This window comes from Pelophylax lessonae (genome assembly GCF_965119305.1).
Source record: "Pelophylax lessonae genome assembly, chromosome: 6".
Lineage (NCBI taxonomy): Eukaryota > Metazoa > Chordata > Amphibia > Anura > Ranidae > Pelophylax > Pelophylax lessonae.
Window position 1 is genome coordinate 165,740,890 of NC_138773.1, and position 14,363 is coordinate 165,755,252.

At 46.3% G+C, this 14,363-nt stretch overlaps 1 protein-coding gene across 1 annotated transcript in view; it reads right to left on the reverse strand.

Moving 5' to 3' along the window:
• Positions 1 to 3,700: 3,700 nt before the first annotated feature.
• The window catches only part of ALG1 (ALG1 chitobiosyldiphosphodolichol beta-mannosyltransferase), a 66,813-nt gene continuing 56,150 nt past the window's right edge, over positions 3,701 to 14,363 (reverse strand). The window contains exons 12-13 of the mRNA XM_082261385.1: positions 6,220 to 6,295; positions 3,701 to 3,897 (exon numbers count right to left, since the gene is read on the reverse strand). Coding sequence (XP_082117511.1) covers positions 3,766 to 3,897; positions 6,220 to 6,295 — 208 coding nt within the window. The 3' untranslated portion in view covers positions 3,701 to 3,765. The remainder of the gene's footprint in view (positions 3,898 to 6,219; positions 6,296 to 14,363) is intronic.

Consider the following 14,363-nt stretch of genomic DNA (forward strand, 5'->3'; position numbering starts at 1 on the left):
TATGATTTATGATCCACATGCTTTTTATTGTGCATTTTATACATTTTAATGTGAATGATTTTATGCACTATTTGTAATTTTATAGCGCTGCACTTTATTTTCTCTTACACTGCTAAGGGACAACCCCCACAGCGCTGGCAGGGCCATCCGGTAGCCAAGCACAAGGCATAGAGACATCCTCAGGAGAGAGGGAGAGGACCCCACCAGACTCCCTACCTGCCAACACAGGCACCTGCAACCACCAGGAGAATCTGCACTACACGTGTGGCGATCAGGATGCTAAATGATCCAGGAGTCAGCACCAGGGGATAAGGAGCGGCCCCCACTGCCAAAATCACCGCCCATAGGGCTCCACTGTCATGAGCAAAACCACAAGAAAATGGCCCCCATCGCCAGTTAGCGCCCTGCCCCCACCCCAGGAAAGTGGCCAGACCACCCAAAAAAAAAATACATCCCCAGCGTGTGTGGAGGGGGGGCAGAATGAGGGACTTGGCAAGGAGGAGACCTTGAGGGTCTGACTGTCCCAAGGAGGGGCTCCCATCCACCCCAAAAATCTCCAGGGGTAGAGAAGGGACAGCTACTCATACCTGGAACCAGGTGGGCACCGCTCCAGACAGATCCTCCTCTCCATCGAAATGGGGGGGGGGGGGACTGTCAGCCAGCAGGAACGCTACGACTCAGGCCGAGGCCAGGTCGTATGCGACTTTGCAAGACGTTTAACTTGCAGGGCCAGCCCCTGTCCAGTGGGGCTAGGTCGCGACCGACCCAGCGTGGAGCTGAGGCCTGCGCGCACTTGCTGGCCAGACTGGAGTGACCACTGGATCTAGATTATCCAACCCGTCTATCTAAAACATTTTGCCAGGACCAAAAATCCCAGCAAGAACTTATGTCCTTACTCCTGACTGGGCAGAAAAAAAAAGTGACTATAGCAGGAAGAGGGAGTATTTCTCCTGGGGACTGCCCATGGGTGTAGCCAGAAGTTTTTTCTGCCTAGTGTCCTACTCCTGTAGGGGGCATCATAACCCAATGGTCAAGAATGATAGGGGCTGTGTCCGTCAATGAAAGAAAGAGAAAAGTATTTTACCCTCAACCTAGACAATTAAATTCCCATGCTTTTGGTAAAGCAACAGGCTACATGAATGAGTTGTTTGTTTTTTGCCTTCTTTGTATTTTTACATGGGGGATTTTAGGATTTTTATTTTCACCTACTGCAGCATAGGTAGCACTTCCGTAAAAGGAACAGCATTTAGTATTTCAACTACAATATGGTGTTCAATTAAACTAAAAAAAGTCAAATGTATGGAGTTACTCACTAGAGGGAACCAATATGGAATGCATTGGGCAGGAATAACAACTAGTGGTACATATAGGTAGATGAGGTGGCAGGCAACCATTGGTCCCTAAAGACCTCAATAGATGGAAAACCGTTGGACAAGGTTTCCTGTGTGACATTACATCTGCTTTTGTCACTTTAGCCCGGTGGAATGCAAACTGGAAGTACCAAAAGTTGAGGTTGTGGAGGCCATGCTGGAGTACCTTGAGTTATACTAGATGACTGCGTGGCTTGCATTTTACGGTCTAATGTGACTGCAATATTTTTCTTGCTGTATGGTTTTTAGTTTAAAAAAAATCTATTGCCCTGTGGTACTTTTTTATATTTTATTACCAGTGAGATCTACTGTATGAAGGGAAATACTTATTAAGTGGATTTGTCACCTGGAGGAAAATATTTAAGGTTGCTATATACACACACACACACACACACAAACAAGAAGTGGTGACTGCGGGAGAGTGGATTGTAACAAAGCTATTCCAGACCCACCTATTAGCTTAAGTGGTCATTACTGGTGAGTGCAATAGAGTGTGGGAGTGAACACCAGTGGTGAGTACAGAAGTGTATTCTAGTCATGGATATTGGGTAAGAGCACAGTGTATGACACCAAAGTTGGACTAATCTATATTATTTCCAGGAGTGTCCAGGGAGGACTTTCATAGCACTGTGTTGTCTTTGAATGGAATATAGTTCTGCATATTGGGAAATATGGTGAACAGCATGGGAAACAAATAGACTTTTTTGTCACAGTGTTTTTATTTATGCTAGACTTTTATATAAAACATTTCATACTAGTGTTTAACCTCCCTGGTGGTATGATTATTATGTCCAGATTTCTGTGCTAAAAGCGGTACATTGTTTTGCATGGAAACCTGTTTTACATTTTAAAACTCCCCTTCCCCTGCGATTCCCCCCTCCGTCCTCCTGCTGTGTGCTTGCCCGATGCCGGCACCTGTCTTCCGGTTCCCTTCCCTGCGAGCGTTGCGACGCAGGGGGGTGGAACCGGCGGCAATTTCAAAAATGTAAGTATACTAAATGACATGATACAAAGCTGTGATCCTAACAGATTATACTGTATCATGCCATTTCACCACAGGATTGCACCTGGTGACTTTTCCAGTGCTCTGCCTGTGCTTTTCCAGGGCTTTGTGCCTGGAAAATTGAGAACGACCATGGCGTCCAAGAAGCGTTCTTTTTGCACAAAAGCGCTTTTAGACAAACTGGAAAACAGCGACAGCGAAACTGAGTTACTTGAAGAACTAAAGCAATAGCAATTCGTGGGAAAATTCGTCATCAGGTACGGAAAGTGGCGATGTCTCTTTCTGGCACATAGCTCAGTTGGAAATTCTGAATAATCATTTGATAGACTTCCTAAATTCCACAAACTATGTGCCAGAAAGAGACATCAGAATCGTCGCTGTCGTCACTTTCCGTACCTGATGAAGAATTTTCCCACGAATCGCTATCGCTCAGTTCTTCAAGCAACTCCGTTTCGCTGTTGCTGTTTTTCAGTTCGTCTAAAAGCGCTTTTGCGCAAAAAAAAAAGGTTCATTTATGTGATGCGTGGGTGCCTGCATCATGTTTTGGCAAAGTACACCACAGCACATTGGTGTGTCCTTGCATCTGGGCACAGTTCCTAAAATGTATTTAGCTGTAAAGAGCAATGTAACAGAATATAAGCAACAAGGGTAATTTATGCATTTGGTTGACGTAATACAGTGCAATTATGCGTGGATGTAAAACACAATAAGCAAGTTGCTCCTGTCTAATTTTTTAATAAAATATTAATAATCATAAAAAATGAAATTCTTCCCTTCCTCCATTCATTCATTAGTTCAGGCTCCTTTAAACTGATGAATTTCCAAAGGCAGGCTATTTAATAAAAGCTTCAGGAGGGTAAATATAAAATAGTTAATTTATTTCTTATCTAATAAGGAATACAATGGTTGATTACAGGTTGAAGTGTATGCATAGCCAACACCTTTTTTCAATGTTTAATAAGAGATGGAAAGGGTTAAATTTCCCTGCCAGGTTATTTTTTGCAATCTAGGACAGGAAGTGAAGGGAAATTTTCCCAATGGTGCACAATGACACAACAGGAAGTTACAGGAAATCACCCTTTTCACCTGTTAGAGAGATGTATTTGGAATAGGTATCTCCATTGGAAGATTTTCCTTTATTCCTCCTAATTTTGGAGACAAACAGGGTTTTAGGTTTCCCCTGACTTTCTTTCTGAGTGTCAATGGTCACCAACACAAATAGGGTGAATGATCCCAATAGTAATACAGACAGCAATAAAAACCTGACATTCTAACCCTCACTCTATCCAAAATGCAAACGTTTTTTGCTAAAGATAGACTTTAATTATTGTGCATACATAGTGATGTAGAACAAATTTTGCATCATACAAAAAAAAAAAAAAAAAAAAAGTTTTAATTTCCTTTAAATAGTGGAAGAACAGTTTCATCCCAGGTTTCGTCCCAACGCATTTGCTTAGATTCTGTGAGATTTTGCCGAAATTGCTTCAGTTCACCTGAGTCACTTGTAAAATTAGTGAATAACGTCTAAGAAAAAAAAAAAAAAAGATGAGAAATAATGAAAACAACCATCTAATACAATGTACTTATAAACGTGGTAACACTTAACAGGTTATACATGTATGAGACGTGGGGTCAGTAACTTGCTCCTTTAAATTGACAACTTAAAAAGGGATTGTAATAATTTTAATGCCTCGTTAAAAAAAAAAAAAAAAAAAAAAAAAAATCAGATTGAACTTTACAACATATACAGTACATTTATAAAAATGGATTCTGCAATTACGTATCTACACACATAAGAGCTATGTTTGCTCATTTAATATGCATACACTTCAGCTTTGCATTGCTAACAAGTAAGCAAGTTTTACTGCTCCTTGACAAAGATCAAGACTATGAAAAATATGGGGGAGATTTAGTAAAACTGGAGCACTCAGAATCTGGTGCAGTTGTGCATGGTAGCCAATCAGCTTCTAACTTCAGCTTGTTCAATTAAACTTTGACAATAAAACAAGGAAGCTGAATGGTTTCTATGCAGAGCTACACCAGATTTTGCATGCTCTAGTTTTAGGTAATCAACCCCTGTGTTGGCTGATTCATTGAAAAGAGGGTACACCCTGCCTGGCAGTTATCTTGTATCAACAATTGTTAGGAAGGGAGGAAATTGGAGCTTCTTTTCTCACTTTAGTGTCAGTGGGTCTCAGGCACTGTGTTGTCATTGCATGCAATGCAGGACTGCTGTCCCTACATGGTAAGTGAGAACACAAAGGCTCCACACACAACCCAGTGGGATAAGTAAAATATATTTTACCCCTAAACAATCATTTAACCCTTGCAGTGTGGGTGAAACCTCACTACAAGGGTAACTTTTTATTTTAGTTGAGCTTGAAAAAGATAGGTGCTGCAAAAATAACTCCAAATATCAATTTTCTGAACATTCAGCTTAGTAACAATACAAGGTTTCCTTTTTACAGTAGGGTCCAAAGGTGTTGCACAAGTGACTCACTGAAATGCAGTCCAGCACAGAGAGGGACTCCACTGAGTGCAGTAAGGTTTACCAAGGCACACTATAACCTTTCCTTTAAACTGCTAGTTCTATGAATTTTCAAGGCCTAGCCATGTTTACAGAGCTATGTTACTTCCACACTGCAATACATTTTGGATCCCAAACACATAGGTAGGAAGTTCAGCTGGCGCTGATGCTTCTAGCTTACAATTGGCTATTTCCGACACAGGGCCTAAAAAGGACAACCTGGATTATTGTCCTCTGCTTGAATTATTGCCATCGGCAGTCTCCCTTAGCTCCAGTGGTCATGCCCCTCTTCTCTGCTTTTTTTAAGGGATTTAGCAGTTTGTGCCAAACTGTACACTTGATTCGAAGTTTCTGTAACAGTGGTGACACCTCTGACCTAGCCCGATTTCACAACTCAGTTTTGCCATGGTGTAGACAGGGGTCTTCAAACTATGGCCCTCCAGTTGTTCAGGTACTACAATTTCCATCATGCCTAGTCATGTCTGTAAATGTCAAGAGTTTACAATGCCTCATGGGATGTGTAGTTCCACAACAGCTGGAGGGCCGCAGTTTGAGGAATTCTTGGTGTAGAGTTTAGCCCCGTGCACACGCACTGATTGTCGGCCGAACGATCGGCCGTCTTTTGTCCGGTGCTGTCCTGTCGGTTGAAAAGTGCTAAAGACTGCACACGAATTTTGTCGGCCAACAACAGCCGACTGCAGAAGTGATGTCATGTGATGGTTAACTTTCCGTGTGTTTTTTCTTCTCTGAGCATGCCCAGTCTTGCTAATCTGCTGTTTGTCGGCCGAATTCTGTACTGACTGAAGAACAATCGGCCGTTCTGGTGTTGGCCAACAAAAATTTTAAAGGCTGCACACCAGATTCTGTTCAGCCGAAAAGTCGCAGTCGGTTGTCGGAAGCATCATACTAACAAGCCGACAATCGGCCGATCGGACGGTGGCCGAATATTTACGGCCGACAATCGCTACGTGTGTACAGGCCTTTAGGCTTTTCCTCACCCAGTTTTAACCCTACTACACAGCTATTTCTGTTTCAATTAATGACCATGCTTCAACCTACATATGAAATCGATCATTAGCACCTGCTTGGTAAAATTGGTTAATCATACACCTGACTTTAATCCTACAGAATCCCTGAAGTGTGCAAGTGTAGGAATTGATGCTGGTTTGAAACCAAAAGGGTAGTCTCACCAAATATTTATTTGATTTTTCTTCTGTTCATAAACAGGTCAAAAACAATAATCGTAAATTTAGCACTTTTGTCACAAGCAGCACACACTGCCCCTATAGAAATATTTAAGTATGTAGTAGTTTTTTTACCTTTAGCTGTTCAGCAAGTTCTTTAGAATCTTCAAAAATCAGTCCATTTTCTTTATGTTTCACTAGTTCATGTAAACTGAGAATACAAATGACAAGTTGCTTACTTTGCATCATTTTGAATACTTTACTAATAAATTATTAAAGTTTTATGTTGCGGAAATAAAATATTTCCTAAAGAGAATTACAACAGATGTTTTTTTTTTGTACACTACAGTTTTACCAAATGTTATTGATGTACCACCCTCCCAACTGTAGTGTCTCCACGTCACCTGTAGGACTAAATATTACCATGTGCCACGCACCTACAGTACCTTGCCAGCATGTAGTTGGGATACTATCTGTAGTAGGATTGAGGTTGGAGTCAAAAATACATGTAGAAAGCTGTAAAGCCTTCTCCCTGTGAGCCTAGAGCAAAAACTGGATTTTTGTCTTACCGTAAAATCTTTTTTTCTCATGTTCATTGACTGACACAACTCCATATCTCTTTGACCCTTGGGTTATGCTGCTCTCCATAGAAACAAATTTGACTAAGCCCCCTAGGGCATTGCTAGTGGATATACTCCCCACTTTCTAACCAGCAGTGTCTGAAGAATACATAACCCAACTCAACAGAGGGGTGGGTGCTGTGTCCGTCAATGAACATCAGAGAAAAGGATTTTACGGTAAGACAAAAATCCAGTTTTCCTGGTACCTCCATGGCAGCATACATATGGTTGGTTGCTCCGCCCTCAACCAACCCACAGGACCTCTTTAACTCTATAAAAGTCAGAACTGCCCCCCCCCCCTCATGCCATTTTTTTCTGTCCTCAAGCCGGGGGGCTTGCAAGCCGGCAGTGGCTCTAACCTTAGTATCCAGAGCAGCACTTGCCTGGAATGATAATATAGAGTTGGCCCTCAAGCAAGGCCTAGACACAGACCAGATCGTGAAAGCGCTGGATGAGTTGAAATTGGCGTCAGATTTTGTGGCAGAAGCAGCCATTGATACTCTGAAATGTTCCGCCAGAGCCATGCTATATTCAGTCACGGCGAGAAGAGCACTTTGGCTAAAACCATGGGCCGCGGATCCCTCCAAGCAAATGTGGTGCTGCATACCCTACGATGGAAAGGCCCTATTTGGCGAAATGCTGGATACAGAGATTACCAGAGTTACGGGGGGCAAGAGCGGCCTGATTCCTCAGGATAGGAATAAGAGAAAAAAGTTAGCGGCAAGAGCGGTTTTCCAGCAGAAAGCCAGAGAAGCCAGGACATACTATCCAGGGAGAGAATATAGAAGAGGTTGGAAGGGCTCCAAAGCTACCTTTCTGAGAATGGGGAAACAGAAGACAGCTACCTCTACACAGGAAGGCCAGAAGTCCTTTTGACTTCATGCCCACCCAAACCGGCCCAGTGGGTGCCAGTCTCAGGTTTGGGTGGAAACCTGCTCGGATCATTGGGTCACCTCTACGATCCTTCAGGGGCATTTTTGGAGGTTCAATCGCCAACCGCCCCGGTTTCCCTTTCTATCCACCAGGATTCCAAAATCCGAGGAGAAGCGCAAGATTCTCCTACAATATGTCCAGACGTTAGTTCAGCAGCAAGCAGTGGTACCGGTTCCGGACTCGGAAAGACTCTTAGGCTTTTATTCCCCAGTCTTTTTGGTACGCAAAAAGTCTGGAGGATGGAGGCCGGTTCTAGATCTGAAGCGGTTGAACAGGTTTATCCGCCGCGAACAGTTCAAGATGGAATCTCTCAACACGGTCATCCTAATGGTGCAACCAAACGACTGGATGGTCTCTATAGATCTTCAGGATGCGTATCTGCATATACCGATACATTGCGACTTCCAGTCGTTCCTAAGGTTCAAGATAGGGGAACTTCACCTGCAGTCCCGGTGTTTGCCCTTCGGCATATCCACAGCCCCCAGAACCTTCACCAAAGTGTTGGTGGCAATCCTAGCACCTCTCCCGGAGGGGGGTCCGTGTCTTACATTATCTGGACGATATTCTTGTCCTATCTCAGGACAAAGAACTCCTGAAGATCCATGTACAATGGGTCTTGGACACACTGAGGAGGTACGGATGGCTAATTATACAAAGAGCCAGCTCACCCTGACCCAAAAGATGATATACCTAGGGGCACTGTTCGACACACGGAGGAAGGCAGTGTCCCTTCCACCAGAGAAAATTCCCATGATCACAAGGAAGGTAAAGAAGGCCCTGGAGAGAAAAGCCATGTCGGCTTCAGAATGTCTGAGTCTCCTTGGAACTTTTTCCTCATGCATCCCAATGGTGAAATGGGCCCGCTGGCATCTCCGCGGTTTTCAACAGGGGTTTCTATCCCAGTGGATGAGGAGGTCCCTTTCCCAGGAAGTATTGATCACAATATCGATGAAGTCCAGTTTGTGGTGGTGGACGAAGCCGCCCAACCTTCTAAACCACTGCCATCTTGGCTCCATATCATGGATCACGCTTACATCCGATGCAAGTTGGTTGGGCTGGGGTGCACACTTCAGAGACCCGTTGATCCAAAGAAGATGGCAGTTCGACTCGGAGGATGTAGTATCAAACATTCTGGAGCTGAGGGCAGCCTGGGAAGCTATATCGCACTTGGCACCTCATCTCGCGGGCAACTCCCTCTTATTACGCATGGACAACAGAGCGGCGGTGGCCTATGTTCAAAATGAAGGGGGAACCCACAGCAGGTCATTATAACGGGAAGTGGCCCCGATCTTAGCATGGGCCGAGGAGAACCTGGTAAACCTTCGGGCGGTCTATCTGCCAGCCCTCCAAAATCATCTGGCGGATCACCTGTCCAGGGAATTCATCAGCAACAACGAATGGTCCCTGGACAATTCTGTGTGTCGGTGGATCTGTCAACACTGGGGCAATCCTCAGTGGGACCTTTTTGCATCCCCACAGAATGCCAAAACACCTTGTTTCTTCACAAGATGCCCTGCCCAGAAGTCAGCGGGAGTAGATGCCTTGGTGAAGCGATGGTCTTTCCAAGTTGGGTATGCGATCCCTCCTACCCCACTGATTCTCAGATTCCTTCAGCGCCTAACAGGGGAGGAAGTGACCATCCTGGCAGTGATTACCTATTGGCCGAAGAGGCCTTGGTTCACGCTGCTGACCCAGCTGTCTCTTTGCAACCCTTTAGTCCTTCCGAAGTTCCCCTGTCCCCTGTCTCAGGGGGACTACACCCACCCGCATCCAGAAATCCTGGATCTGAGGGCTTGGAAGTTGAGCGGAAGAGGTTGGAGGAATTAGGATGCTCTCATGATGTAATCCAAACGTTGCTCGAGGCCAGAAAATCGTCCACTAATAGCTCCTACTACAGAATATGGCAGAAGGTTTCGGAATTTGCCAAATCCAACAAATTTAACCCATTGAAGCCAGGTGTGCAGGACATTCTACTGTTTCTACAGAAAGGTCTGGATTTAGATTTAGGGCTCAATACCCTTAAAGTGCAAGTTTCAGCCTTATCAGCCCTGACAGACATCAGATGGGCCTTGCATCCTCTGATAGAGTGGTCTCTGAAGGCAGTATTGAGGTTAAGACCACCTAGAAAAACATTGTACCCGAAATGGGATTTGCCTTTGGTGCTGGATACTCTAGCAGCACCTCCATTTGCTCCTACTGAGGACTGTACTCTGGAAGATAATACTCTTAAAACAGTTTTCCTCGTAGCCCTCACTTCAGGCCGTAGGGTTTCGGAAATCCAAGCCTTGGGGGCTCAAGACCTGTACATTACGTTCTTCCCAGACAGGGTCGTTCTACGACCAATCCAGCTACATCAAAATTGCATGAACTGGATGTTGCAAGAACTCTACGTCAGTACATCGATTTAACGCAGTCTTTATGTAAGGACCAACGGCTATTTATCGGAGGTAGGAAAGGCTTGGCAGATTCAAAAAGAACTATCGTAAGCTGGATTGTACGTCTGATTCAAAGGGCTTATCTGGATAGCGGTCTTCCAGTGCCTAAAGCAATCAATGCTCACTCGACGCAGGGGATAGCCTCTTCTTGGGCAGCTCTAGCACAGGTCTCTCCGGAAACAATTTGTCGTGCAGCCAGTTGGTCCTCATTTAATACCTTCATGGTCCATTATAGCCTGGACCTAGCTGCTCTAACTTCCCGTGATTTTGGGAAGAAAGCGTTGCAATTGGCGGTCTTGTGAATCCTAATAAACTATATTTCTATGCAGTATCCCTCCCTATAAGCAAGTTATTTACCATATGTATACTGCCATGGAGGCACCAGGAAAACGGAAAATTGAATACTCACCTTTCCGTAATTTACCTTTCCTGGTGCCTATACATGGCAGCATACGCCCTCCCTTTACGTAATCTGCATTTTTGAGTCTAGTTACAGGAATGGCGTGAGGGGAGGCAGTTTTGACTTTTATAGAGTTAAAGAGGTCCTATGGGTTGGTTGAGGGCGGAGCAACCAACCATATGTATGCTGCCATGGATAGGCACCAGGAAAGGAAAATTACAGAAAGGTGAGTATTCAATTTTCCATTTTCTCTTTCGTTCGTTGACAGACACAGCTCCATATCTACTTTGAGCCTTGGGGCGTCTCAAAGCAGTGTCAATATGAGGCCCCCCGAGACTCACACCAAAAAATGTACGCCCTCCAAACTCGATGATAAATCTTCCTAGAGGTAGATTTTCTAGCTTTTAACAGGTTAGGAATCACCGAATCCGAAAACCCTCTATCTTTCAGTACCTGGCTTTCAATAGCCAGGCTGTTAAGGCCTGCGACCATAACGGGATGGAAGATCGGTCGTTGAGACAAAAGATCTTCTGAGAGGGAGTCTCCAAGGAGCCCTATGAAGCCTGCGTACCAAGAGCGGCGAGGCCAGTCTGGAGCCACCAGAATGACTGGAGTCATTTCTGCCTCGATTCTGCACAGAAGTCTCGGCAGAAGCTGTAGTGAAGGAAAAGCGTAAATCAAGACAATACTGACCCCAAGGGGCAGCATCGGCGGCCAAAGGATCCTGAGATCTTGCCATAAACCTCTGAACTTTCTGGTTGAGATGAGAGGCCAAAAAAGGTCCACGTCGGGAGTCCCCTATCGAAGACACAGTTGTTGCTCCAACGCCTGTCGACTGAGGTAGTCTGCCTGCCAATATTCCAACCCTGGAATGTGCACAGCAGAGAGGGCTGAACATATCGTTCTGCCCACCTTAGAACGCCGGCTACTTCTATGGCCGCTAGGGCACTTTTGGTGCCCCCTTGATGATTGACATATGCCCCAGCCGTGGCATTGTCTGATTGATTCCTTACTGGGCACCCCTGCAGACGATGCGTCCACAGGGACAGGCAAAGCCTGATCGCCCAAATCTTCAGGATAGAGTCCAAACCCTTTGAGCCAATCTATGCCAAAGACACCTCCCAACCCAGACAGGCTGGCGCCCATGGAAACCACTGCCCAGTACAGGGGAAGAAAAGGACTTCCCCTGTTGAAGCGACGGGGAACAGAGCCACCAAAGCAAGGATCCCCTCGAACCCTGGCTCAAAAGGATCAGATTGTCCAGAGATTGAGGATTCTTGTCCAATTTGGCAAGAATCTGGTATGGAACTAAGCAAAAGGAAACACCTCATAGGTGGAGACCATCAAGCCCAGCACCTGCATGCAAGTCCTGAGAGACGACCGATGTTGGACAACAGGAGCCTAATCGCATGCTGCAACTTCAGCAGTTTCACCTCCGGAAAAAAGACCCTGTTGTCAATTCCAGGATCTAGGATATCCAGTGCGTCACCCAGTCTGGCAGTTGATTGTAGTTCACAGGAACAGAAAATAACACATGAAGAAAAATAAAATTCCATTTAAAAATGAAAAAATGCCAGGACCAGAGATCCCAACAAGGAACCAGGTCCCTACTCCTGACTAGGCAGAAAAAAACTGAAGTAGGAAGTGGGAAGTATATCCCCTTGGACTGCCCTAGGGGCGTAGTCAATTTTTTCCCGCTTAGTCCTACTCCTATGGAGAGCAGTAGGCCTGCAGAATATAATCGAAGCATCGATGCATCGCGATTCGACCCTTCGCGATTCTGCATCGATGCGGGGTGCCATCAACATCGATTAGGAAATTACGTCATCAGCCGCGGCCACGCCCTATCGCGCCTGGGAGAAAAAAGTCACAAGATCACAGCTGATTGTTGGATTAGTGCGGGAAGTCACAAGAAGACAGCTGATTGGTGGATTAGTGCGGGAGCTTAATAAAAAGGCTCCTCCCCTCCTCTTCCCTCTCTTTGACCCGGGCCGAGGCGCAGCAAAAACATCCCCCGCGTGTATCGGCGTCCCACCTGCAGCCTTGCAGCCAAGAAGCCAGTCAAGCCAGTCCACGCAGGAGCCCCGAGTGTTGCAGCCATCTAGGACCTGGAGCCCCAAGCGTCCCCATCGCAGCCAGCCAGCGCCACTCGCCTCACCGTGGTCGTCCCAGGCCCAGCCGCCACCCCAGTGACGCCACACGCCAGTCGCCACTGAGCCCAGAGAGCAGCACAGCACTTGTCCTCCTCTGCAATGCAGTGCAAAACAACCCACACAGTCACACAGCAGGTAAGTCCGAACGAATAATTGTAATCATGGGGGTCTCTCTGTATCTCTGGGGGGATGTCTGTGATGGGGGGGCCTGGGACAGGGGACGGTCGGTCGGGGCCCGGGGTAGTGTTCTGCGGTGGCAGGCTAGCAGCCAGGGGGGTCTCGGACTGTCAGTGTCAGTGGGGGGGGGGTCTCTGTCAGTGTCAGCTGTGGGGGTCTGGGGAAGGGGGGTCTCTTGTCAGTGCTGTGGGGGATTGGGGAAGGTGTGGGAAGGAAGGTCTCTGTCAGACTCAGTGTGTCAGCTGAGCTCAGCTGTGGGGGCACTGGGGGAAGGGGATGGGGGTCTGGGCAAGGGGGGGGGGACTCTGTCAGTGCTGTGGGGGATAGGGGAAGGTCTGGGACTGGGAAGGTCTCTGTCAGTGTGTCAGGCTGTCAGCTCAGCTGTGGGGGGAGGGGGGTCAGTGTCACTGTCAGGCAGCTCAGCTGTGGGGGAAGGGGGGGGTCTCTCTGACTGTCAGTGTCAGTCAGGCAGCTGTGGGGTAAGGGGGGGGCTCTGGCTCAGTGCATGCATAAGAGGGACTGACAGACACACAGTCATATTTTATGAAAGATGTTGCTTGCTTGTTGCGGCTTAGTTTACAAGTGCTTTTTTTTTTAAAACAATGACAGAGTTTGGCAACTTACGTCATCCGTCTCCATCACATACGTGGTAGTATGGTAATGGCAGAAGGAGAAAAAGATCGTGAGATAAAAAATGCTTCTAGCGTTTTAAGAGCAAACATCTGGGCACATTTTGGATTTTACGAACACACAGGGAAGCGGGAGTTGGACAAGACACACGCTGTGTGTAAAGCCTGTCACACAAAAATTAAATACCTAGGGAATACTACGAACTTGAGAAACCATGTTAGCCATTTTCACTCTGAGTTAGTAACACCTGTCGCCACCAGCAGTGCCACCACTGCCAAGGAAAGACTGCTAGACCCAGATCAGCCAAGAATTGATGCCATACTGTCAAATTATCCGCCCAACTCTGAAAAAGGGAAGAAACTAACCAAAGCTGTGGCAGCTTTCATCGCCAAGGACCTACGGCCTTACTCAGTTGTGGACAACGCCGGGTTTTTGCTACCTTTTGAAGACGCTAGAGCCACGTTATAAGATCCCGTCACGCAGTCACTTTACAGAAAACGTTATACCTGCACTCTACCACGACACCAGAGCTCAGGTACTTGCGTCAATGAACCAAGCCAGTCGAGTCGCAATGACGTGCGATTCATGGACTTCAGTCACAACCGAGTCCTATGTTACAATAACAGCACATTACGTTACTAAGGACTGGCTTGTCACATGTGTTGTCACATGTGTTGCAAACGAGAGCCATTTATGAGTCTCACACAGGTGCTCATCTGGCAGAGCTACTGTCTCATGTCGTGGAAGAATGGCAGCTGTCTGATAAATCTGTAGTGCTTGTGACCGACAACGCGGCGAACATGATAGTTGAAGCTCAAGTTGGTAAATTTCCTCATGTTAAATGTTTTGCCCATACACTCAATCTTGCATGTCAGCGGGCACTGAAAGGGGCCACGCTCTCCAGGCTTCTCGCCAGAGTGCGAAGAATATC